Raw genomic sequence first — 25,854 nt, forward strand, 5'->3', positions numbered from 1 at the left:
GTCATGAAATACATCTGGGTCAAGCTTGGAATTCCACAGTATTGCACCATCGGAAGAGCCAGCAATGGGTTGGTTTTTGCCAATTCTTCCGAGTGCATTTGTAAAACTTAATAGTTACTGGAACTGCTTAACAGTTATAAGCAACCCCACAGACATTTTTCCAGCATGTTTTATTTTGAAGATTTCCAAGTGTAATTTAATTTTGAACAGCTGCTCTAAAGGAAGTGCGGCTATGACCTTGTCCTACATGATCACTGGAATTATTTCCACCCCGAGGCGTTTTGTCTTGTCGATATTGTTATTGGGCACAGGATGAAGCAGAACACAGCTTTGCAAAGAGGATCATGGCAGAGATCATAATAAGCTCTTTTTAAAGAACAACAATGCAGAAGAGCAGCACGCCAATTGTGCAGTCGGCTTCACAAGTTAACACAGCAATACCTTTCATTGGTTTGCCTGCTTTTAACTTAATAAGCTAGATCAAGCCTGCACAAAAAGCCTTGTCTGGACTTTTAATGCAGTGGAGGTGGATGGGACTAAATCGTTTGAGGGGCTGGCACGGAGGCGAAGCGCAGCTCAATATTTTATTATTTATACATTTCATAAAATTTAGACACCACTTGGTTGTAAGAAGAAAAACTCAAAGCTGTTTGCAAAAAGAATCAAACAGTAAAATCGTCCATAGGTAAAGGTAAAGTGACCCCTGGCCATTAGGTCCAGTCGTGGCCGACTCTGGGGTTGCGGCGCTCATCTCACTTTATTGGCCGAAGGAGCCGGCATACAGCTTCTGGATCATGTGGCCAGCATGACTAAGCCACTTCTGACAAACCAGAGCAGCGCACGGAAACGCTGTTTACCTTCCTGCCAGAGTGGTACCTATTTATCTACTTGCACTTTGACGTGCTTTCAAACTGCCAGGTTGGCAGGAGCAGGGACCGAGCAACAGGAGCTCACCCCGTTGCGGGGACCCGAACCACCAACCTTCTGATCGGCAGCCCTAGGGTCTGTGGTTTAACCCACAACGCCACCCGTGTCCCTAAAATCATCCATAAGGACAGTTAAAAATAGCTATTTAAAATATTCAAGGGATGTAGTAGAGCATGCGGTTTAAAATAGGAAGTGAGGATCCTGTCACCCTCTTGGATCACAACTGCCATCATCTACGATCGTTGGCCATGGTGGTTGGGTCTAGTAAGAACTGGAACCTAGGAACACCTGGAGGGCCAGAGGTTCTCTGTCGCTGTTTTGAATGGAGAAGGTCCCAGGTTCAGCCCCTGAGATCAAGTAGCAGCTGGTGGGAAAGAGCATCTGCCTGTGACTCTGATGCCAGAGAGGACAATACTGGACCAGATGGAGAAATGGCCTGACCTCTGTTACCATGTTCTCATCCATGACATTTGCAAACAGAAATGTACACTGTAAGCATGGGAAAGATCTGGATGTTGTTGCATCAAACCTGCACTAAGACACTGTCTAGATTACGTCAATGGAAAGAGTCATATGAGATGGAAACTAAGCCACTTGGAGAGGCTCCACAGCTCAGTGTGGCCCTCCAGATACAACTCCCATTATCCATAGCCATTGACCCTGCTATATCTGGAGGGCTACAGGCTACCCATCCCTGCTGTAACAGGCACAGGGTTAGCACCTTGAGAACACATCTGGCTTCTTCATATGACCAAAAATAAATAAATGTGTTGTTAGCCCTTGTGAGTGTGAAACCTCAACTTACACTGAAGTCCAGGGATGGGAAACAAAGAGGAAGCTTTAGAACACATATACAAAGTGTTCAATCTCTATGACCAATAACACATCCTTTAACAGTTACAGATAGGTAGCCGTGTTGGTCTGCCATGGTCAAAACAAAATAAAAAAATAAAAAAATTCCTTCCAGTAGCACCTTAAAGACCAACTGAGTTAGTTCTAGGTATGAGCTTTCGTGTGCATGCACACTTCTTCAGATACACTGAAACAGAAGTCACCGGACCTTTCTATATAGTGAGAAGGTGGGGAGGGGTATTACTCAGAAGGGTGGTGGGAATGGGTGACCACCTGCATGTGGATAGCAAGAGTAACTCCCAGGCGCCCCAGACAGCACAGTCAACAGGCAAGTTGTAGTTCAGTAACATCTGGAGGGCAGAAAATTTGCTATCCCTGATATGGGCACTTGCCTCTACTTAGAGAAGGAAGGTGTACTACTGAAAATCCAGACACCATGGCTCCAAAATCAAACAAGCTCTCTTATCACTGCTCCCCGTCCTTCCCATTTTGCTTAACATCCAGCATGATAAAGAGTTTTGCTGGACTCAAAGAGCTTGTGCGCTTTTAGTGACATTTTGGTTAGTGATAATAAAGGGACTTGCTCCACTACAGTCAGTTCCATCTTAGAAGTTTTGAAGACTAGAAACTTATTTTTTTTTCCAGAAAAAAGAAACAAGATTCTCAAGAGGCTGAATCACTACGCTTTCACTGGGGTGGGGGTGGGTTGCAATCAAGGAATGTAAACAATGAATATCAATACTGCACTTTCTGATATTGCGGCTGCACCTGTTTAATGACGTCTCTCTTTAGAAAGGAAGCTGCATTTATTCAAAAGCAAACAGCATATTTGAAATAACTGTAGTTTTGTGCAAACAAGCAACCATTTTCACACTGGTTAGGAAGGATCCCTCAGTCCACACACTGTTTGCCAAGGATAATAGGATGTACAGCTTGAAATGTGCTTCAGCATGTCTTGTTTGCTTGTGAATGTTTGCACCATAACTCAATATTCTGCCCCAAACTGCTGAAATCTTTACAAATGATGAACTCACACAGCTAAACTATAAAATACAAAGTTGAAGAAAAATCAAAACGTCTGCCACCTGGGATCAAACAGCGTGACATTGTATTTACCTGTCCTGACTTTTTTCTTTTAAAATAAGAAGCAGCAATCTGGAGGCTGCAATCTCAAACGAAGAAATGAGGGAGGTGGAAGAGCCTCTCAAACCATTTTTCTAATCAAATATTGCTCTCCCATGTCCTTCTTCTCCCCAAAGGGAAAACATGAAAGGATTGTGTACTTTTCCCATCAGGAGAAATGACCCAAGGATAAAGAGTGAATCACCTCCTTCCCATCCACCAGACCTGTGACCATTTTCATTTAAGAAAAAGGCTGAGCAAAATTACGAACACTTGAGCACGATGTGTACTTTGAAGCATTAGACAAGTCTCATCTATGGAGAGTAGCTGTATCACAAGTCTGAAGAATTGGGAGGCAGAATTTCTGCTCAGTAGGTTTATTTACAGACTTGATGCATTTCTAAGGTATGCAATCTCCCACACAAGTCAATATATGCTTTAAATCAAAATAATTAAAAAGGGAATGAGCCTGTGAACTCCAGCATCCTTTTTGAAATAATCACATGAATGAAGGCACCAATCTTTCAGTCTACATGCTGCTTCAGTGTTGTTCCCACAGCACCACAAAAACATTGCTATCCCAAGAAATCATCTGGGCTGCTTATGCAACTGGAACAGCCTTAGTGGCAAAGCAGTTCTCTGACCGGCTCCACATGGGACAATTTACCACACAACACACATCTGGCACCTAACACTGTGTTCCCTTCAGCATCAAGCCCAAGCATTTTAGAATATGCTGCATTTAGATAGTTAGATGGTTTCATTATTCTCAATCTCATTGCAGCGCTGTGACGTTTACCTTAAATTTCTGTGTGGACAACCCCAAAAGGTATACTTTGAGTAAAGGACTGGCTTATTATACCTGTTGTTTTTCTTAAAACCCCTAAGATGTCACTGCATGGGCTCAGCACCTGCTCAGAGACCCCCACGACTTAGCAGGCTTCCCACCTGAGAGGCAGCCTCACCTTGCCCGTCTATCCGATGCACCTTGACCACCACCTCCGTCCGGCCTCCCCTCTCCAGCTGCCGGACGAGGGACAGTCGGCCGGAGCCCCTGTCCAACTCCACCGGGAAAGCCCCCGCCGCGGCCGGAGAGACCATCTCGAACCAGCTGCCGCCGGCCTCCTGGTAGCGGGTGTCCGGGACGGTGAAGATGAGCTCCCCCGCAGGCGCCCCGACGGGGACGCGGACTTTGTAGCTGGGGCTGGAGGAGGCGGCCAGGGCGCGAGCCTTGCGCGGCGACGGAGCCGCGCCTTGGACCGCGGTGGCGGCGGCCGCCGTCGTCGTCCTCTTCCTCACGGCCAGCTCCAGGCGCCTGGCGGGGCTGCGCAAGGGCCGGGGCAGCCCGTGGTCCTGGGCCGAGACCCAGAGGCTGAGGCGGCGCAGGCCCAGCAGGGAGCCCACGGTGAGCACCTGCCCGCTGCGCGGCACCACGAAGAGGCGGCGGCCCGGCTCGGAGGCGCCGGGCCACGAGCCGTAGGTGAGGCGCGCGTTGGCGCCTTCGTCGGCGTCCAGGGCGCGCAGGCGCGCCACCTCGGAGCCCAGCGGCGCCAGCTCGTCCACCTCGAGGGGCGGCGCGGGGCCCGGCGGGAAGCGAGGCCGGTGGTCGTTGCGGTCCAGCACCCGCAGCCGGAGCAGCAGCGCCGCCCTCGAGGGGCCCGTCAGCGACAGGCTGTAGCGCGGGCGCGCCTCCCGGTCCAAGCGCTCGGCCGTGCGCAAAAGCAGCAGCAGCGCCGGCCGCCGACGGGGAGCCCCGGGCGGGAGCAGCTGCAGGGCGAAGTGCGAGGCGCCGTCGCCCTCCAGGGCCCAGGCGGCTCCCGGAGTCGGCGCCCGCGGCAGCAGCAGCCTCCGCAGCGGCACCCGCAGCCCTTGCACCCGCGTCCCCGGAGGGCTGTTCTCGGGCACCTGCCCATAGAAGCAGAGCGCGCGCGGCGAGGCGGGCCAGCGGCACGGGGAGCCGCCCGAGCCGGCCGCCAGCCAGAGGAAGAGGAGCCATCGGCGGGCTCCGGCCGGCGAGTCCCTCATTCTCCCCCTCGCTGCGGCGCCGAGCGATTCGCGGAGACGGGGCAAGTTCTCCTGCAGCCCGAGACTGCGCGCCAGCACCGCCGACGCCACGTGGAGGGATGGACGGGACGGACGCTCCGCCCTCCGCGCAAGAGCCGCCAATTGGATGAGCGGAGGAGGAGCGCGTTTGCCTAGAAACTTGTTCCGCGTGGATCGATGGTGTGATCAAACGGCCCGCGCTTTCTCCAAACAGATACGTGTTTGCAGATTCTGTGCGTAAGGTCACTCTCGCAGAAGCGATGACCAGTGATTTGGTGGGGGGCGGGGATGATGCCGCCCGCAAGGCGGGAGGAAGAGTCAGGGCAGACTTGAGACAGGGGAAAGCGCGCCAGATGTCGCAGAAGAGGAGAAAGTTCAGCCAAGAGACGGGTCCGTAGGCCACCTTCCCCCGCCCCGCTGTCTCCTAGAACCAAGAGGGGCTTGAACATATCTGTCAACCTTCCCTTTTTTTGCGAGAAATTCTCTTATTCCAGCGCCGTTTCCCGCTGCTATCCCGGATTGTTAGATATCCCTTATTTTCGAGGCTGCTGATCCCTTATTTTCAAATCTGAAAGTTGACAGCTATGGGCTTGAAGCGAAAAGCGCATCACCACCTTCAATGCAGAAGTCTCAGGTTATGGCTCAGGCTGCATCAACTGCTCCATAGGACCCAGAATATGTACCTTCCTGGAAGGAGAGTCAATCACCTTTCATGGGAGTCCATTCCACTGTCAAACAGCTCTTATTGTCAGAAAGTTCTTCCTGATGTTTAGCTGGAATCTCCTTTCTTGTAAGTTAATCTGTTGTTTCCAGTCCTACCCTCTGCAGCAGGAGAAAACATGCTTCCTCCATGTGACAGCCCTTTAGATACAGCGGTGCCCCACAAGACGAATGCCTCGCAAGACGGAAAACCCGCTAGACGAAAGGGTTTTCCGTTTTGGAGGTGCTTCGCAAAACGAATTTCCTATGGGCTTGCTTCGCAAGACGAAAATGTCTTGCGAGTTCCTGCGGTCCCCCCCCCTTTTTCTAAGCCACTAAGCCGCTTATCTGCTTATCCGCTAAGCCGATAAGCCGCTAAAAGCAGCTAATAGTGGTAATAGCGCAAAGCCGCTAAGCCGTCAATGGGCTTGCTTCGCAAGACGAAAAAACCGCTAGACGAAGAGAATCAAGGAACGGATTCTTTTCGTCTTGCGAGGCACCACTGTACTTGAAGAAGGCTATCATATCTTCTCTTAGTATCCTCTTTTCCAGGCTAAGCATACCCAGTTCCCTCAACTATTCCCTCTAAGGCTTGGTTTCCAGACCCTTAATCATCTTGGCTGCCCTCCTCTGCCACATTCTAGCTTGTCAATATCCTTTTTAAATTGTGGTGCCCAGAACTGGACACAGTACTCCAGGTGTGGTCTGACCAAGGCAGAATAGAGTGCTACTATTACTTCCCTTGATTAGGACACTATACTCCAGTTGATGCAGTCTAGAATAGCAGCAGCTTTTTTTGCTGCTGCATCACACTGTTACGTTAAGCTTGTGGTCTACTAAGACCCCTAGGGCCCTTTTCACTTATACTACCGGCAATCCAGGTGTCCCCCATCTTATATTTGTGCAGCTAGTTCTTCTTCCCTAAGTGTAGAACCTGACATTTGTCCCTACTGAAATTCAACTGTGGATTTTAGACATAAAAAGAATCAACAAAATGTGCAGAGGTTAGAGTTTGTTTCTTTAATAAAAAAGGTTTACAAGGCACATGTTCCAACTGGACTGCAACATCGACAGCAAGAGGTTTGAATGCTTTTTTTTTTTTAAAGGACTAGTTATTTCTCCATTCATTAGAACCATAACAGGTTATGCCCGAAAAGCACTTAATTAGAGTGATGCTTACAAGCTTTCTAAATACCACCTTCAAAGTCTTCAGGGAATGTTAGGAAAATGCTGCATTTTGCACAACTAATAAAAATAAAAAGACCTCATTTACCTCCCACTTCTGGCTATTCAACAGCTAGTCCAATAACCAACATTAGATTTGCAGTTTTAATTTTTTTGCTACTTTTTTCTCTATGGGGGAAAAAGCACTATCACGGTTTGTGAAGGTTTTATCTAACCAGAGGCCATGAGAGCCACCACCTCCTCCTTCCACAGCTGCAAATCTGATTTCAAAAGGTCCCACAACTCACAGAGAAAGCTTACAAAACAGAGCAATCCTACTGCACATTTGCGGCAGGGAGAATAGCAGCTGTCCTCATCCATTGTCCTGAGATTGTGCCATGGACAGGGCAAGGGGTAGCTTTTTCCCTCTACCTTCCCATTGGCTACGGTGGGGAGGAAGACATGCTTGTTCCCACCATGTCCTGTTTCCCTCTTCTCTACAGGCATGCAGGGGAGTTCCAGGTAGAGTACCTCCATCTCTGTTAACAGAGCGGCACTTTCCACCCCTTGTTGCTGTAGTAAGTTTCTGGAACTTAAGAGCTATCGGATTTCATTTCTCTTCAAGCATGAGGAGTGGGATATGGGTAAGCAACATCACAACTTAAAAATCAGGGGTAAGGGCGTTTGCGCTGTATACTCAAAACAACATATAAAACAAAATTTCAGGCTGGAAAACAAGCTCATCTTCAACTGTGTGGACAAGCTCAAAGTTACTCAGCACTGGAGTAAATACTCAAAAGGAGCCCGTTTCAGAAGCGGAGATATAACTGCATTTTGAGCAAGACTGTTAGGGCTGAAGTGATTCAGCCAGCGCAGAAGTGCAATAGTTAGGAGTGGAATTCATGAACATTAGAGACTACCATAGAGGTTGCTGGTTTACCTCCATTAATGATATTGTATTAGAGCTGGCCAGACATATTGATGTTACTGCATGACCTGCATCTATTTCCATGGAAGCCTCATAGAAATCAAAGGTGATTACACCACGGCAGTGCCTGGTGAAGGGAGGTGGAGTATTTGATGCCGGAAACATGTCAAAACGGGCAGCCCTTCAGTCAGTACAAAACAGTATTGAAACGTAAATTCCCTTGCAGTAAATTCAAGGTAAGTGCGTCTGATGCAATTTATTGCAGCATCAGAATTTTTTTTCCAATGCAGAGGCATAATTGCATTTGTAAAGGAACACAGAGAATGACTGCGGCATTAAAACAAAACCTCATGGATACAGACATTGTCAAAGTGAATGCATCTCAAGGCTACTGTCATAAGGCATTTTACATCCAATCACTCAGCAGTACAATATATACCCTCTCAGAAATCATAACACCAATATGATTTTAAGTTCTATGAGCTGGAGTTCTTCATAATAAATTCCTCTTCAAAATATTACAACCAAGTTGTTGGTCCTGCATAAAATAGGCAGCAATGAGTACCACACATGACGTGTGTAATAAAATATACACATACTAAATCTGCTTTGCCTGGTTATTCTCATGTTTGTGTACCTTGAATGAAAATGCCAACATCTGGAATTTCAGTTCTAGTCAGTGGATAGAAGGCTTTCCGTGAAGCACAGAAGGAATGCTCTCACAGCTTACACTTTAAAAAAACAAAACTCTTCAGGGTTGTTGTTTTTGAAAGACCACAAATATCAAACTCAGAGGGATGGGGGGAGGGGACACACAGAAAAGTAAAGAAGATTACCAAGAACAGCAGCATAAATACGTGAAGAGAAATTGCTAAGGTCCCATAACAATATTTAATTTTTTTTAAACAACTCAACCCAAAGTTATCAGCTTGGTCTTCAGTCTGTGGTTTTTAAAATCCAATTCGAGAAATAACTTTTAACAAGGCTATAAAACCAGATCAAAGTGATTAACCCCATCCATCATATTTAAGCAGACGCACAGTTCTGCAAAATGGTTAAGTCAAACCTCTCCAAGCCCTCTCTTGTTTAGGGACTAAATTGTATATTTGAAACAATTTGAAGGTCTCCATCATAATATTGGATGTATATTCCTAAAACACATCTACACATTTCAAAGTAAATTGTACATATTAAGAGTAAACTCTTATTTGGGACACTGATTTCTTTTTTAAAGACATGTAGTCCACTGTGTGCTACCTTCTTAGGATATAGTCTTTCAACAAATGTAGGATAAAATTGTGCCCCATTGAAGATCAATGACAGATCTGCCAGAAAGCAGATCATAGCTACCAACCATGATTAACAAGAATCAATCTCAGCCAAGCAATACCCTGTATACAACTCATACCCCACCCAACCCGAATAATTTCCAGCAATCTCCAAACCCTCCTGCTCCACTTCCATTCATTAAAAAAATATGGTGGGAACCTGCAGCTCCAAAAAGGACTGAATATCCTCCCACAACCCCAGATAAATATGCATAGCTTCAGGATCATGCCCAGAAGGTTTACACGTTCCTTTTTTTATATTTAACCAAGTAAATAAAACTACTTAAAGGCAGCAGTTGCTATAAACAAGGGGGGAAAAATCAATGCACATTAAAATAAGTTTAAAACTGGAAAAGCTGGGAAGAGGTATTTTAAAATATGGAAGACAGGTCCATATTCTACTCGCATGGCCTTGCAGCATCTCTCGCTTTCGCTGTTCTGTAGTCTGTCTGCAGTATTCCAGTCAGGTACCGTTTTGCATGTTCTCAAGGGTGTGTGTGTGTGTGTGTGTGTGTGTGTGTGTGTTTATACTGTATATGGGATATAAAAAAGTACGTTCGTAAATGACCTCTTCCCATTTAGGAATTCTGCCAACTCAAGTCAGTCTTCAAAATGGCATCTCAGGACTGGAAGGATATCACAGTGTTGATTTTGTATACGTAATAGGATCTGTTCCAGTATACTCGAGTGAAGTAGTTCACGTACGGAGAATAGTTCATTTTGATCTCCTGACAAAACCGTCCATATTTAGAGTAGCCATAGCTGTCGTTTTCTTCATAATACACCTGGGGAGAAACAAGGAAAATGTGTATTTTAATTCAGTGCATACAAAGGACTGACATTAACTGATTTTTAATTTCACGATCTGAGAAACTGTCAACAACACTAGTCTAGCTGCACTGGAGAAAGGGAGAGAGGAACATTTCATTTGTAGAGCAACAATTCTTTCTAAAAGTATATTGTAGAATGTAGGAGCCACTCGTTAACAGCACGGAATCTATTATCCCATATTAGAAAATTCAATGCAAGCTACCTGTGTCATGTATGACCTAGTTGAGATTCCTGCATTGCAGGGGGTTGGACTAGATGACCCTTCCAACTCAATTATTCTATGATGAATAATATTCAAATAACCATATTCTGCCTGAAGTGATTATTAGCACTGAATGAAGTTACCCAGTCCTGCAGTAGCAACAAGCGAAATATATTTTATCATTAATCTGGATAAGGAAGAAATGAACAAAAAGAGTGTGCATTTAAAAAACATCTCTGACTCAGTCTAACCTATAAAAAAAAAAGATTTGAGTTGATCAGCATGAGATTGGATCCATCTGCATGGCTTTGGAGACATAATCGGTTTCTAATTGATAAAGCATGAAAGACAGAAATCAGAAATAGAAGTTTGTGCACACCCCTTCCTCACAAATTATTGAGTGACATTGAACCACAACAGCCCAGTTAAGGTGGTGCTTGACCACTGCCTTTGAGGCCCTTGTACTCAGTGAATGCTGTTGTGATGGTCAAATAGCTACTCCATACCTACAGAAAAAGAGTCATGACAGATCAGACCCAAGATCCATCAGACTTCTGGAAAACCTATAAGTAGGACATGAGGCCAATAGCTCTGCTTTGTTGAACCACATCCCTGTGGCTATTAGATGTTGATAAACCCATCTCCCCTGAATTTGTCTAATTCCCTTCTAAAGCAACCTACAGCAGTGGCCAGCAACACATTTTGTGGCAGGAAACTCTAGGTGTATAAACATAGTTTGAGGGTGTAATGAGTGAAGTCAGAAAGAAATGAAATACATAAGAGTACAGGTTGTTATAATTACATTCTTATCAGTGGCCGTTAAACGAAAAGTAGTTGTGTTGAAGATAACAGACACTCTGGCATGGGTAATCCGATTAACCCACAAAGTGTGACATAAATACATTGTGCCAATTTAGTCCCCAGGTAATAGCACTGAATGAATTTTAATTCTGCAATTTCACAGTCTCCCTCTGACGTTTCATTTTCCTAACACTTAACGAGTCTGATGTCCAGCAGACTCATGAAATCTTTTCCATTATGAACTGGTTAGTCTTTAGCTTGTGTTTTTGCTGCAAGAGACTAACAGAGTTACCCCTATGGAAATTAGGCACTTGTGTAAGTGAAGAAACAGGCTGAAATCCTATGGACACATTTGTAAGTCAGTAGTACTGAATACAGTGGGACTTCCTTCTAACAAGCAAGCAAACACTGTCAGCAAACTTTTTCAGCAGGGGGCCAGTACACTGTCCCTCAGACCTTGTGGGGGGCCGGACTATATTTTTTTGGGGGGGGGAATGAATGAATTTCTATGCCCCACAAATAACCCAGTGATGCATTTTAAATAAAAGGGCATATTCTACTTATGTAAAAACATGCTGATTTCCGGACTGTCCGTGGGCCGGATTTAGAAAGCGATTGGGCCAGATCCTGCCCCCGGGCCTTAGTTTGCCTACCCATTAAACGCTTAAACTGAATGTAGTATAAAGCCCTCCAGGAAACTTTGTACCTTCTAAAAGGAAACTTGCAAAAGAATTTTGACAGAAACTCAAGGTGCTACTTACATGGCCGTTGGCAATATCTAGTAAGTCTTTGACCCGGCATCCCCTCACAGGCCCCACCTCATTGCAAATGGAATCCTCTATAACCAAATAGGTGGCTTTGTATGACGTGAGTATCTTGTAAATATCTTCAGCTGATCTTTTGGAATAGATCTGAAAAATCTGTAGGATTCAAATGTGCAATCGAAATTTAAAAACCTTATTCATTAATTATTGGAGGGGGGGAATACAATTCTAATGCAATAATTTTAAACAAGACTTTTCATCATGTGTCAAACAAAAGCAGTCACCCTCAAGAATCCTTCTCTATAGGGGTGAAACGGCTGATCAACTTCCACATTGGAACTAGAGGCAAAAAAATATAGACTGAACTCCACAGAGATATTTGGGTCAGAGCCACTAAGGCCAGGAAACAAAGAGTGCAATCGAGTGTAAATTAGGCACATGGTAAAAATCAGTGAGTTTTACTCCTGAATCCTAGTTACAGATAGGTAGCCGTGTTGGTCTGCCATGGTCAAAACAAAATAAAAAAATTCCTTCCAGTAGCACCTTAAAGACCAACTGAGTTAGTTCTAGGTATGAGCTTTCGTGTGCATGCACACTTCCTGAATCCTACACAGACCTACACCAGACCCCATTGAGTTAAATGGTTTTTATTTCCACTTGAAAGAATCATCAGCAACAATAATACAGTGTGGAGTTTAAATTTCTGTTGATTTCAGTGAACTTAACTTTCTAATTTTCTCAGCTTGTATTCAAAATACATGAGCAAGTTTCAGCTTCCATTTCCTGCCTGTGGAATGGGAATAACAGCAACATTATCCCCAGCTAAAGATTTCGAAGTACACTACAAAACGTGAGAAGCCCTTTAAAAACAGTACAAAGCAAAGATGACTCACATTCTCATTCCTCTTTTGCAGGTCCTCCTCATTATACAGGGGCAGATTGGTCACCATCCAGCCAGTGCACAACTTGATCGTGCCCATCAGCTGCGGACTGCCAGCAAACACAGCAGCAATAGGAGCCTGTCTTCTGCGGGGGGGGGGGGGGGGCGACGACAAACCATGTCCTCACTTAGGTAATTCTATAAAATTATATAGTACAGCCTGAAAATGCTCTTGGGACCTGGCTGTGCTCCCACATAGCAGCTATGGCCAGGGGTGCTCTTGCACAGCTTAAGACTGCAGTCCTCACGGCGCCTGTTCCTAGAGAGGGTGTATTGAGCCACAGTCACCACTTTTTAGTTCCATGAGGATTAGAGCATGATAAGGCACTCTGTAGGGACGCAGGTGGTGCTGTGGGTTAAACCACAGAGCCTAGGACTTGCCGATCAGAAGGTCGGCGGTTCGAATCCCCTCAACGGGGTGAGCTCCCATTGCTTGGTCCCTGCTCCTGCCAACCTAGTAGTTCAAAAGCACATCAAAGTTCAAGTAGATAAATAGGCACCGCTCTGGCAGGAAGGTAAACGGCGTTTCCGTGCGCTGCTCTGGTTCGCCAGAAGCGGCTTAGTCATGCTGGCCACATGACCCAGAAGCTGTAAGCCGGCTCCCTCGGCCAATAAAGCGAGATGAGTGCCGCAACCCCAGAGTCGGTCACGACTGGACCTAATGGTCAGGGGTCCCTTTACCTTTACGGCACTCTGTGTGTGGCTGCCTCTGAAAAGTATTTGCAAACTTCAGCTGGTGCAAAATGCAGCAGTGAAGGCAAGGTCAGTCTAAGACATCTAGCTGTCTAAGGCAAAAGATAAACGGTGCCGCAACACATCACACCACTCCAGGCTGCGCAATAGAGGAATCGACAGGAACGGTTTCCTGCACAGCTGTAATGCTGCCAATAGCAAAACATGCAATCTAGATGGGTTTAAACACACACATTCAATTCACCAAGGTTTCTTCAACCGGGCAACAGACACGAGTGCAAACCCAAAAAGGTGAGTGGCAAGGCCACATGGAGCTTGGCTAGAGGCATGTGCAAGGGAAACAACTGCTGCACTGACGGCAGCTTAGGTTACAAAAAATATCCTGCGCTAAGGAGGAACACCAAAAAGTACGCAAAACGGGATGGCTTACTTGATCCAGGTCATGAGTCCGACTGTGTCAGGGTCATAAAACTCCTGCAGTTCTGAAAGTTCTGCCATTATCCTAGGAAAAAACTAAAAGGAAGCACCAAGGCTATGAACTGTGGGAAAACAAATTACAGAACTTTAAATAATGCAGGAGAGCAGACTAAAAACCACCTTTCTAGCTTTACTATCAAATTGCAGCAGCATCAATGCTCAAGAGCCCTTCGCTACACCATTAGGCTAGCTTCCATCAGAGTGGACAAAAATTGAATCCATTTTATTCTTCATAATGCATTAGTAAAAGAAAAATGGAATCCCTTTGACTCAAATACTCCCAACAAAATTATCCACAATTTATTAATAAAATGTTTGGTTAATATAAAGTGTTCGTTTTTCTTAGGAGTTCCTCATCACCGGGCTAGATTCATTTTTATTTCTATTTATTTACTTTAGCAAACCAACCAAGCCTGCATTTGAGACTCACAGTGCTACCTAGTGGCCATACACTTTTGCTGCTGCCATTTTAGCTGTGGATTTCTGGCCAAGGAGATATGTTGGAAAAGCCTATCTCAAAACACAGCAATATATGGAGAATTTGGAGAACTGCACGAGCATGAAAATGAACTACCTGCTCACTCTCGTCGAGACCCCTTCAACCAATACTCCGACTGCATAATGCTGACTGCTGTTAGTAATAATGGGAGCACCATATTATCTTACCTCTTTCCACAAGCTGAAGCCTATGATAGCTGGAACTGCCATACTCAGGATAAGAGCCTGAAATATCAATAAGACACACCATAAAAGATTTGCTCTTTTAAGTCCTCAACAATGCAAGCACAGATACCTTCTTATCACTACAGTTCACTCGTTGGGACTGCAGTAATATACACACATTTGCAGGGAGGGAAGTCCCATTGGATTCAATGGGACTTACCTTGAGTAGGCGTGTACAGGATTGCACTGAAAACTTCTAAATACTACCGTTGTACCTCGGTCTACGAACAGCCCTGTTAACGAACTATTCAGTGAATGAACTCCGCAAAACTGGAAGTAGGTGTTCCGGTTAGCGAACTTTGCCCTGGAAGGCGAATGGAAGGCGAACGGTGGAAGGGCACCGGCAGCGGGAGGCCTCAGTAGGGAAAGCGTGCCTCAGTTTAAGAATGCTTTGATGGAAGAATGGACTTCCGGAATGAATTAAGTTCGTAAACCGAGGTACCACTGTACTGTTGGTTAATCAGCTTAACAAAGCAATCCTATACTTACATTATGCCAGGACCAGAGATAATTGTCATGGAACAGGCACTGTAGCCAGTGTGCAGGGTTCCTGATCATTGGGGACAACTGAAGGCAGATTCCGCTGCACATGCTTATCATTCCCCTTCAGGCTTTCTCCCCCATGCAGTGGGGGAAAGGCTGCGGGTGGAGCAGGCATGCACACAGCTCCTCCGTGGATACAATTACCTAGAACTAGGAACTCACCAGCAAAATAGGATGCACAGCCTTCAGTCGGAGCCACTTGAATAGAGTCATCCAGAGCTCTGGAGAGCAGACTCCGAACGCAGCAATCATGCAAACATAGGGAGTCCACACGTACTTCATTCTAGAAAACCACCACGCAAATCCATAAAGAGATGAGTTGCTACATACATTGTTCAAGGGAGATTGCAACAGCATCCAATCCCACTACCATCTCCGAGTGCCTTCGCGAAAAGCTTTGTAAACATCTAGAACTCAAGAAGACACCGTCGAAGACTGCAAAGAAACATACAGCAATTTCTCTGCATCCTCCAACAAACTACTTCTGTGCGGGCTTTCTTTAGACTCAAACCCATTTCTAAGCCTGTTTGAGGCATCCAAAATAGGCATTTGAAGCTGCTTTCATAGAATGGTACTTCCAGAGGGTGCAGGAGTACATAATGGTCCTCGCAGACCCATAAGAATCCTATTCAATCATGCAATGCGAGGTTGTCCAAGGGGTCTTCTTGCCTCTGTTTCCTAAGGTGCGGATACTCTGCAGTTAAAATCTGATTCTGCAACTGAAGCCCATTTTGATCCAAGCACATATTTTGTCTGAAAGAGTTCCTCCATCCCCACCCAGAAAGAAACGAAAACAGGTTAAGAGTAATTCCTTGCCACTTCCAGGGAAAACAAACCTAGGCAAACTCACCCTTCCATCATCATTGCAAGCAACCCCAGCGAAAGTGTGTGAAGTACATGGTACACAACCTCTGGCCTTTCTCCAATCCTCCCGCCCTCAAGCTTCGCTGTGTCATTGACTGGCTCACCACTGCAGCATGTGGAAGACAAGAAAAACCACAGAGTCCGTTGACAACTAAGCAGTCCATATCAAGCCCCAAGATGGGGCTCTTCCTTATGCTCATCTGTCAGAAGTAAGCTTGCATTAAATCACACCATGCAAGTTGAAGTTAACTTTTTTTTTAGCAAGAACATGATCTGCAAAGATTTGGCAGAGCGTCATACCTATGGAGCAAAGAAGCCCACAACTGTTAAGTCTTGCCCCATGGATCAGATGCCGAGACTGAAAGTCCCTCCTCTCCAGGGTTCCCCCCCAAGCAATCAATCAGACACTGTGCCCGCAAGAAGCCAACCTCTCCTCCGCCCTTTTCATACCTCTTCTGGTTCTGGGAGACTGTCACAGCAGGAGGGGGAGACACCTGTAACTCTTCACCAACCTGTCAGGCTGCCACAAAAGCCCCTCCATCTTTCGTCCGCCATTGTAAGCGGAACCAGGCACAGGGCTTGCAGTAATTAACTTTTTTGCTCAGTAACCAAGGAGTCAACACACAGCACACTCATCAGATAAGCACGTCAGTCGCAGAAGCTAAAGTTCTGTGCTCTCTCCCCTTTATTTATACCTCCCTCATTGCATTTTTACGCTGCGACTCACCTTAATTGTTCTAGCCTTTTCTCAATCCTTAATTCCTGCACTGAGAGTTGGGGGGGGGGGGAGAAGGAGCTGAACTAGGACTGTATTGCAGAGAAAACACAGTCCCTGCTCCTTCTCTATCCATGTCTGTGGCTACCTCAAGCCTCTCCCCTTCACCCTCATTCTCTGCTGATGATTTCTCCCTGTCCCACAAGTCTGAAACCTGGTTCAAAGTCCCCTTCCCCCTCAGGTACCTCCTGGTCTACTGGCTGCCATTACATGCAGCAACTAACACGTAAGGTCATAAACAAGCTACGGACCATGCGGTTGAGAACAGAGAGAAGTTACCTTACCTAATTCTCCTGATGGTGGCCTGGCCAACAGACACGAGGCAAATGATTAGCACTAAAATGTAGAAAGGCAATAGTGAGGACTGAGTGAGTCGCAGAAAGAAGTCTTGGGATGGTGTCTGAAGGGACTCTTGACAAAGCAGCCAGTTGATTGTGAAGTTCCTATAAATTGCAAAGAGGGGGGCAGTCATGAGCTTAGCCAGTCAGTATAAGCCCTATCAATTGCATTTTCTAATATAGGTAATCACCCAGTTGCTGGATCAGACCAAAGACTTGTCTGCTCCAGCACTTTGCTCCCACAGTGGCCAATCAGATGTCTATGGGAAGCCCAGAAGCAAGGGAAGTGCAGCTTTCTAGGCAGAATGGCTCCGCTGGTGCTTTTGCACCACGCAAATCTTATCTGGTGCTCCTGCCATTGTGCCTGCCTCCCCTTCTCCCTCCCAGTTAAGTGGCAGCAGCAACAGGTATGTAGAGCCATACTGCCTCTGATCCTGGAGGTGGCAGACAGCAGCTACGTTGGCCTTATCCTCCATATGCTCTTCTAAACACCTGTTAAAGCTGTTCACCAAATTGCTGGCGTTCACCAAATCCTGTGGTAGTGAACTCCATAGCTTATTGTGTTGTGTGAAAAAGCACTTCCTTCTGTTTGGAACAGCTATCGTTCAACTCCATTGGATTACCCCAGCTTCTAGTATCTGAGAGGAAGAAAAAACTCTATCCACTTTCTCCAAGTGCCACACAGAATTTTACGCACCTCTATCATGTCCCCGTTCCCTTGCTTTTTTTTTTTTTAAAAAAAAAAGCTACAGAGCTCCAAATGCTGTAACCTTTCCAGTTGCTCCAGCCCATTTTGACTGCCTTTTTTCTGCACTTTTTAAAGCTCTACAATATCTCTTTAGAAGTGCAGCAACCAGAACAGTATACAGTTTTCCAAATGTGGTCGCATTACGGTATCGGCAGCTTTATTTTCAAATGATTCCCAACACTGAATTTGTCTTTCACAACAGCTGCACATTGGCTGGCATTTTCATCAACCTTCCCTAAGATACTGAAAATCAAATAATAACAAGTACTCCCCCCGTCTCAGTGTGTAAAGCTCTGCTAGTGATCCTGGACAGCTGCCACTGGGTTAGAGCTGATAAGATTCTCAAATAGACGCTATGCTCTCTTCCAGTGATCGTAATGTACAACTCCTTGCATTTTACAAAATATCACTTCAGACTTACTTAGTAATGTTTAAACCCAATTTTACTTCAAGCACTTTCATTAAATGTTCATTTTCTTTATGGGGAATAAAAGTCTGCAAAACAAACAGAAAGGAAATTGTGTGTTAGCACCACACTTTTGAGACAGATCGTTGCTACATCTGACAAACATTTGCAACCGTGAGAGATAAACAATCTTTCAGTTAGCAGCATCACATTTTCTACTGGAAGATTAAAAAAAAGAAAAAAACTTAGCCATGTTGAGAGTTTCAAAAGATGGGTTAAGAAAAAGAAAAAGCACAGCAGGAAGAGGAATTTCGAGATTATTATTATTTCCCTTGGCAACTAACATCCAAAAACAAATGCTTTCATTATCCTGTACGATTAATTAAAAAATAATAATAATAAATCTTACCTTCACTACAAAATTTAAAGTCACTGTTATTGTGAATACCAAATAAAAGTAAATGAATTTCAGCATCCTTGAAAGAAGCGTCCCCTTTTTTGTATTCATCTGAAAAACAGACAAGAAAGTATTAACTTTATAGAAGAAGAAGAAGAAGAAGAAGAAGAAGAGGAGGAGGAGGAGGAGGAAGAGGAAGAAGAAGAAGAAGGGGGGGTTGGACTTGATATCCCGCTTTATCACTACCCTGAGGAGTCTCAAAGCGGCTAACAATCTCCTTTCCCTTCCTCCCCCACAACAAACACTCTGTCAGGTGAGTGGGGCTGAGAGACTTCAGAGAAGTGTGACTAGCCCAAGGTCACCCAGCAGCTGCATGTGGAGGAGCGGAGACGTGAACCCGGTTCACCAGATTACGAGTCTACTGCTCTTAACCAATACACCACACTGGCTCTTATAGAGGAGGGAGACAGGGAACATCAGGCCTGTGGGTCAAATGGAGCCCTCCAGGCCTCTCAGAACCCACTCAGGCCACGTCCACCCCCTACTTCCCAAAACACGGCCCTCGCCTGCCCTTCTCCACTCTCTCCTCAAGCGCTTCTGCCTGAGTGGAATGTGTTCCTGACCTTGCTGGCCTGCACGGAGAGATGTGTTGTGTTACAGAACACTCTGCCCTTTTCATGGCTGGGATGCATCCTACTTAGGTTGCTCCACCCACTTTTGCCTCAGACTCTACCCACTTTAGGCCTTTCATGCCCCACATGCAGAGATGTCAGGAGTTAGAAGAAACAAGGGTTGCTCAGTAGTGCCAGGCCTAATGACCACAGCAACTCTTCTGAAGGTCCCTGCCTTCCCACGGCTGCCTAAGTCTCCTCCTTTCCCGGGTCTTTCCCAAGCCATCTGAGATTACGCCGGCATGCCTGCCTTTGCTCTTTCCACTTCATACCTCTCCTGGTTCTGTGAAACCAAGGGGGAGGGGAGCTTGTCGCAGCTGGAGGTGGAAACATCCTGGCTTCTTCACCAGCCTAACACATCTCCGCCTCTTGGCCTCCATCCTCTCTTTCTTCTGATTCTAGACTTCTCTCTGCCACAAGCTCTTGCTGCTCACTAAATCCTGTTACCTCTTCAGCTTCTGACACCCCCTTCTCCCAGTCTGCTGCCTCTTCTCCCTCTGACCACTCATTGTTGTCCCAACACCAATCCCTAGGCTCTGGGCTTTTTTCCCTTGGGGGGTTCCCCAGGTGGTTCCTCCCACCATTCCACTGTATCCAGCCCGTCCATGACAAAGAGACCATGGAAGGTTGTCCATGGTGGAACACAGACCTCAGGTTTAAAAAGATTCACTACCTCTGCTAGAGAGAGAGAGAGAAGCAGCAGCAGTACAGTCAGAGGTAAAACCACCAGATGATTTCCCAGTTGTTACCTGGAGGTATTTTGCCAGCAGCACCGCTGCGACAAGGCTGAGGAGTGGAGACACTAACAGAGCTGGATTCTCAAACTGTAACATGTATCCCAGAAAGAGAGAAAAGAGGTAGACCTTATACACTTCATGTACCTGTGGAAGGGAAAAGCAAAAAGGTATTGACCCTCAAAGCAACAGGCGATCACGGCTGCAAGAAACAACCGTCCTCTATATTTAAACTTTTTCTGCCAGCCTTTTATCTGTGCCTGTTAGCAGAATGAACAGTTCGCGGGTTTAGAAGGCAGGCAAAAGGAGAGGGGAAGAGCAAGAAGCTAGCAATTAAACTGGTATTAAAATTGGTAAGTTTCAAGTGCCAAAATACCTTCTCTGTCTGCGTGAAACCCACAGTGTCCAACAAGAAGAGAGAGACAGCCTGGACAAACAGCAGGTAGTGACTGTACTCCCACATCATCATGAAAGTGTAGGTTGAAGCACTCACCAACAGGTAGCAAAACCTCTGGGGGAATTGAAAGGGAAGTCATCTTAATCACCTTGTACTTATTTTCATACAAAGCAAGGTTGGAAAAAATATATAGTACAGTGGTACCTCGGGTTAAGTACTTAATTCGTTCCGGAGGTCCGTTCTTAACCTGAAACTGTTCTTAACCTGAGGTACCACTTTAGCTAATGGGGCCTCCCGCTGCCGCCGCACAATTTCTGTTCTCATTCTGAAGCAAAGTTCTTAACCTGAAGCACTATTTCTGGTTTAGCAGAGTCTGTAACCTGAAGTGTATGTAACCTGAAGCGTCTGTAACCTGAGGTACCACTGTATCAGTAACTGGCACTCCATCTTAAAGCATACAATTCTGCATAACTCGTGAATGCATTTTTTATTCTTAATATGATAGTGGCAAGAAGAAGAGGCCTTAACAGTTCTGGAAAATGAATTTTTTCTTGGTCCATTACATTTTACCTTAGGCAAAACCATCTCATTTTTTAAAGCAGGGTTGGGGCACCCTTTCCAGCCCAAAGGCTGCATTTGCCTCTGGGCAATTTCCCGTGGGCCACATGGCAGCGCTGGATTGGGCCAGGGGAGTGGGCGGAGCAATTCATGTAAATTTAAACCTTCGTATGGTATGAACGCTCCTCTCTTATCCTCCATCCACGGAAACAATAATGCATTATCTGGGTTTAAGGACACATGCCAGCCAGGCAAAAGTACTCAAGATGTGAAGGAATGCCAGTAGAAAGTGTGTTTATGGAGGGGGTGGTGGTCAGGGGAGAGTTCAGAGGGCCAAACACAGAAGCCTGCAGGGCCATATTCAGCCTCTGGCCCGAAATGGATTATTGGATCAAGGTTCTCAAATCTGATCAGCCTATTTATACTATTATATTTTGACTGAAAACATCCTCATCTTACCTCAGCAGAAGGATTTATGTTGTTCTTTAAATAGCCAGTAAGAGCTGCTACTTGACAAGCAAAATATGGCAATGCCCAATTTTCTCTTGACGGGATAGAATAGTCTATTTTTGTGGTATCTGCCCTGGAAAACATACAGGGACAACCCATTAAAATATACAGGTTACTTTAGAACATAAATATAGGCTTGACTATTGCTATTGACAGAAACAACGTATCAGCAAGAAAGCCTTAAGCGATCGGCAGTTTTGGAAGGGAAGTTATAAAAAATCTTCTGTGGTCAGTGTAAATGTCCCTGCAGATCTGGAGAGGTAGAATCGATAACGGGTGTTCTTACATATTGCTCCTTCTACCGTGATATGCATGATTTTCATTGACCCATTTTAAACTGAAATTCCCAGGGCGACTGGATGCATTTCATGCTATTTTACTCCTTTCTGATAAGAACACATCCATCTCTTCCAGGATGGCTCAAAATTGTGCTGCTGCGTGTAAAACTCTCCAGAGACTAATTTTAGCAAATTGATAATTTTGTTCTCTGTGCCAGGCATTTTATAGTACGACACTTATGGTTCTCTATTTTGTTTTTATTGTAATGGTTCTCTATTTTGTTTTGTTTGATATTCTTTTATATATTCATTTGTATGACTTTTTCTAAATATTAGTCACTGACCATAATGAAGAGCCTTGGAGTTTTTAGCGATTAGAACTTTTGGGGGACTGATCATTAATAGCCTTGCTATTTAATCCTAGATGTCATTTTTCACCCTAACCCAACCTGGTGCCCTCTAGATTACAACACATATTGGGTCCAGGCAGCATGGCCAATAAGCCTGAATGGAGCTGCAGGCCAAAAGACCTGGTTGGGAAAGACTGCCTTCTACAAATAGAAAACAAGGACAATGAGCTTTTACAATAACATTTCGATTTCTAAATTTTAAACAGCAATACTGCAAAAGCAATGGTCTATGCAATGGGTTCTTTCCCTCTCAAATGTATATATTTGATTTTACAAACAACAAAACAGCACAAAGTATAGCCACAAATCGGAGTATAAACTACATATACAAGAATTAAATACCTTGCCCAGTCATAACGGCATATGGAAAGCAACAAGCTCCACCAGGAATCCATATGCCTATAACCTCTCCACAGAGAATTTCGTACGATGGGCTTCAGGATACTTTCCAGACATTTAAAGCCCAACATGCAAATGTAACCAACAAAATCCACAGGTCAAAAAGTATGGTGTGTGTGTGTGTGTGTGTGTGTGTGAAATAGAAAGGCCATAACCAATTATTATTCACATGATCCATTTCCCGCTCTTATAATATTTCCAGTTACAGAATGAACCTTTCCTGGCAGTGTTATACATCAGCAACTAGAAACTTTCATAAAAGTTCCCTTTGGAAATAGCGTAGAAGGGAAAAGGAAAAGAAAGAATTAGGAATACAGTTGCTTGTTCAGTTCAAGGCAGGGAAAGAACAGCAAATTAGGGGGTGGGGTGGGTAGTAAAGATTTGCTTTACCTGTTAATAATGAACCAGACAACAGTCAGCATCCCTGCCAGCCAAGTCCCACTCATTAGCCAGCTGGTTACGAACAACGCAGTCACATAGATCCCCTGCAGTCCAAATACTATACCAATGTAAAAATATACTGGCTCAATAACCTCCTGAAAATTAAGGACATAAATATTTTCAAACACGCAATACTAGCAGCTGAGTTACAACAATAAAGCACCGTTTGAAATTCACAAATGGAAAGAGAAGACCATGAAGCTGATGGGCTGGAAGATAATAACCGGGGGGTGGGGAGTAGCAGCAGCACCTTATTGTTGCCACAAAACACGAACCCCTTTATAGAGCAAAGGCAAAGGCTATTTGCATGGGTCATTGAGAACCCTCGTAGCAGTAAATTACAGCCATGCAGCTTTCAGCTTTTCAAAATATAAGATATGGACTTCCTTACACTCCTCAAGCTACGCTTAGGGGTGCTTCCATTAACTAAGACCCCACCCCCAGGTCTCAACTAAGGGGCTGATTACACGCAGAGGAGGTTGCACTTTCTCTGTGCACACAGAGAACCCTCAGTGCACAGTGTAGCAGTCCTCCGACAGCTCACCACATATCCGTTGAGCGTCTGGATGCACAAATAATCCTCTGGAGGAAAACAAGCTGCTTGCTTTTAGGGCAGCACACTTCCCAACTACTTATCTCCCAGGACTGTAAAGAAACAAGAGGGGGACAAAGCATACTTCACTGCCAGATGCTTGGTATAAGAGGCTGGCGATCAATTCTGGATACAACGCCATTTGCCGCACAACATTCATGGTCTTCAGAGAGAGCGTCCTGTTGTCGTGGGTTAATTGATGAACGCCTGAGAATGAGATTTGGGTGGGAGGAAGGGAAGCCAGCATTATATATGCAATTTCTCAAGATCAACAAAAGGAAGAGTTCTACCATGTTTGGTTTCAGCAACTTGGGCCCTGTTCAGGAGTCATGCCTAAGAATGGAACATCTACATGAGTTGAGACAAGGCCAACTAGTCTCGCCCCCCAATGCCCTTGCATGAGCAGCCCCACCCTTCCCGCACTGAGTAGGAAGGTCCAAAGGGTATTCGGCTGAGCAGGCTCTGAAGGCTCCTTGCAATTGGGACCACAGATGGCACAGTATTCCCAGTTATTGGGAGGCTTCTAAGAATGATCAGTTGAATGCAGACCTTCCTGCCGAACAAGAGAAGATTGGAGGTGGATGGAATAGATGGAACACCATAGGCAGGACTGATATGTGCCTGCAAAATCCGCTACTTGTGTTGCCATTCCCTAAATGCTGGAATAGGACTACTGCGGAGGCTACTTGCAAAGGCGTAGGGCATCTCCATGGGGTGAAATATAGGAATAGCCTTTAGGATTTCAGGGATATTGTGCTTTGTGCCCAGCTCTACCTCTCTTTCAAATCAGAACCAGTGAAGGCGGTGAAGGTCCTGTGTGAGTGTCTGGAGGCGGTTGGAGGATGGATGGCGGCTAATGGATTGAGGCTGAATCCTGACAAGACAGAAGTACTGTTTTTGGGGGACAGGGGGCGAGCTGGTGTGGAGGACTCCCTGGTCCTGAATAGGGTAACTGTGCCCCTGAAGGACCAGGTGTGCAGCATGGGAGTCATTTTGGACTCACAGCTGTCCATGGAGGCGCAGGTCAATTCTGTATCCAGGGCAGCTGTCTACCAACTCCACCTGGTACGCAGGCTGAGACCCTACCTGCCCGCGGACTGTCTCGCCAGAGTGGTGCATGCTCTAGTTATCTCCTGCTTGGACTACTGCAATGCGCTCTACGTGGGGCTACCTTTGAAGGTGACTCAGAAACTACAACTAATCCAGAATGCGGCAGCCAGACTGGTGACTGGGGGCGGCCGCCGAGACCACATAACACTGGTCTTGAAAGACCTACATTGGCTTCCAGTACGTTTCCGAGCACAATTCAAAGTGCTGGTGTTGACCTTTAAAGCCCTAAACGGCCTTGGCCCAGTATACCTGAAGGAGCGTCTCCACCCCCATCGTTCTGCCCGGACGCTGAGGTCCAGCGCCGAGGGCCTTCTGGCGGTTCCCTCACTGCGAGAAGCAAAGCTACAGGGAACCAGGCAGAGGGCCTTCTCGGTAGTGGCGCCTGCCCTGTGGAACGCCCTCCCATCAGATGTCAAAGCGATAAATAATTACCTGACATTCAGAAGACATCTTAAGGCAGCCCTGTTCAGGGAAGTTTTAAATCTGTGATATTTTAGTGTATTTTTGGTTTCTATGGAAGCCGCCCAGAGTGGCTGGGGAAACCCAGCCAGATGGGCAGGGTACAAATAATAAATTATTATTATTATTATTATTATTATTATTATTATTATTATTAGTGAAAAGCTGCTAGATGCCATCTCATAACATAACAAGCAAGGTTAGACAGATGTATTGGAGAGCATCTACATCCATTTGCTTGGGAGGCTAGTAACTCCCTTCCAGAAGTAGTCCTGCTACAAAGCCTGCATTTGCCTGTTGATAAATTTGATAGGCAGCCTCTGGCATTGCCACTATGCAGTGAACACTGCAGCTCCTTGGATGGGACAGTGTGCAAGCTTCATTACGCCATTCCTGAAATCTAGCTCTTTATTTACAATTCATTAGCAGCGCAGGCCCTGCTCTACTCTACAGCTAGCAGCACAATCCAGGGAAAAGAGCTTTTGATGGTGGAGTGAAGTTCTGTGGCTCACAGGGGATTCTCAGCTGTCTCCTGTAGGGGAACAGATCAGGTCCATAGTTCTCCTTTGCCTGACCACTGGGTTAGGGTTTCCAGACCACTAGGCCTAATAAGATTAGAAATACATTATCCCAGAGAACAAGGGATATAATACACAAGTGGAAGCTTTGATGAACCAAATTTGCGTTGATAAGAAGATGTGCAAACGGAGTTACATAAGCCTGTGCAACA

General features: G+C 45.5%; 2 protein-coding genes across 12 annotated transcripts in view; both read right to left on the reverse strand.

Annotated features, from left to right (window-relative positions):
* LOC309348569 (neural-cadherin-like) overlaps positions 1–5,347 on the reverse strand; it is a 60,454-nt gene extending 55,107 nt beyond the window's left edge. For 6 of the 7 annotated variants that reach the window (XR_014159486.1, XM_081873907.1, XM_081873909.1 and 3 more), the window contains exon 1: positions 3,867–4,062. Coding sequence is in view for 6 of the 7 variants with exons in the window: in XM_081873907.1 (XP_081730033.1) it covers positions 3,867–4,002 (136 nt within the window). In the remaining variant the exon portion in view is untranslated. Of the gene's footprint in view, positions 1–3,866 lie in introns of all 7 variants that reach the window. The other variant, XM_081873906.1, reaches the window with a different exon arrangement.
* A 1,293-nt stretch (positions 5,348–6,640) lies between these two features.
* DPY19L4 (dpy-19 like 4) overlaps positions 6,641–25,854 on the reverse strand; it is a 77,159-nt gene continuing 57,945 nt past the window's right edge. For all 5 annotated transcript variants that reach the window (XM_081874231.1, XM_081874234.1, XM_081874232.1 and 2 more), the window contains 15 exons: positions 23,641–23,762; positions 22,913–23,058; positions 21,385–21,508; positions 20,347–20,481; positions 19,986–20,117; positions 18,578–18,676; positions 18,184–18,257; positions 16,961–17,119; positions 15,888–16,007; positions 15,200–15,320; positions 14,438–14,494; positions 13,725–13,807; positions 12,555–12,687; positions 11,659–11,817; positions 6,641–9,848 (listed from right to left, as the gene is read on the reverse strand). In XM_081874231.1, the coding sequence (XP_081730357.1) occupies positions 9,684–9,848; positions 11,659–11,817; positions 12,555–12,687; positions 13,725–13,807; positions 14,438–14,494; positions 15,200–15,320; positions 15,888–16,007; positions 16,961–17,119; positions 18,184–18,257; positions 18,578–18,676; positions 19,986–20,117; positions 20,347–20,481; positions 21,385–21,508; positions 22,913–23,058; positions 23,641–23,762 (1,829 nt within the window). In that variant the 3' untranslated portion in view covers positions 6,641–9,683. The remainder of the gene's footprint in view (positions 9,849–11,658; positions 11,818–12,554; positions 12,688–13,724; positions 13,808–14,437; positions 14,495–15,199; positions 15,321–15,887; positions 16,008–16,960; positions 17,120–18,183; positions 18,258–18,577; positions 18,677–19,985; positions 20,118–20,346; positions 20,482–21,384; positions 21,509–22,912; positions 23,059–23,640; positions 23,763–25,854) is intronic.

The sequence above is a fragment of the Podarcis erhardii genome (genome assembly GCF_964252035.2).
Source record: "Podarcis erhardii genome assembly, chromosome: 8".
Classification (NCBI taxonomy): Eukaryota; Metazoa; Chordata; class Lepidosauria; order Squamata; family Lacertidae; genus Podarcis; species Podarcis erhardii.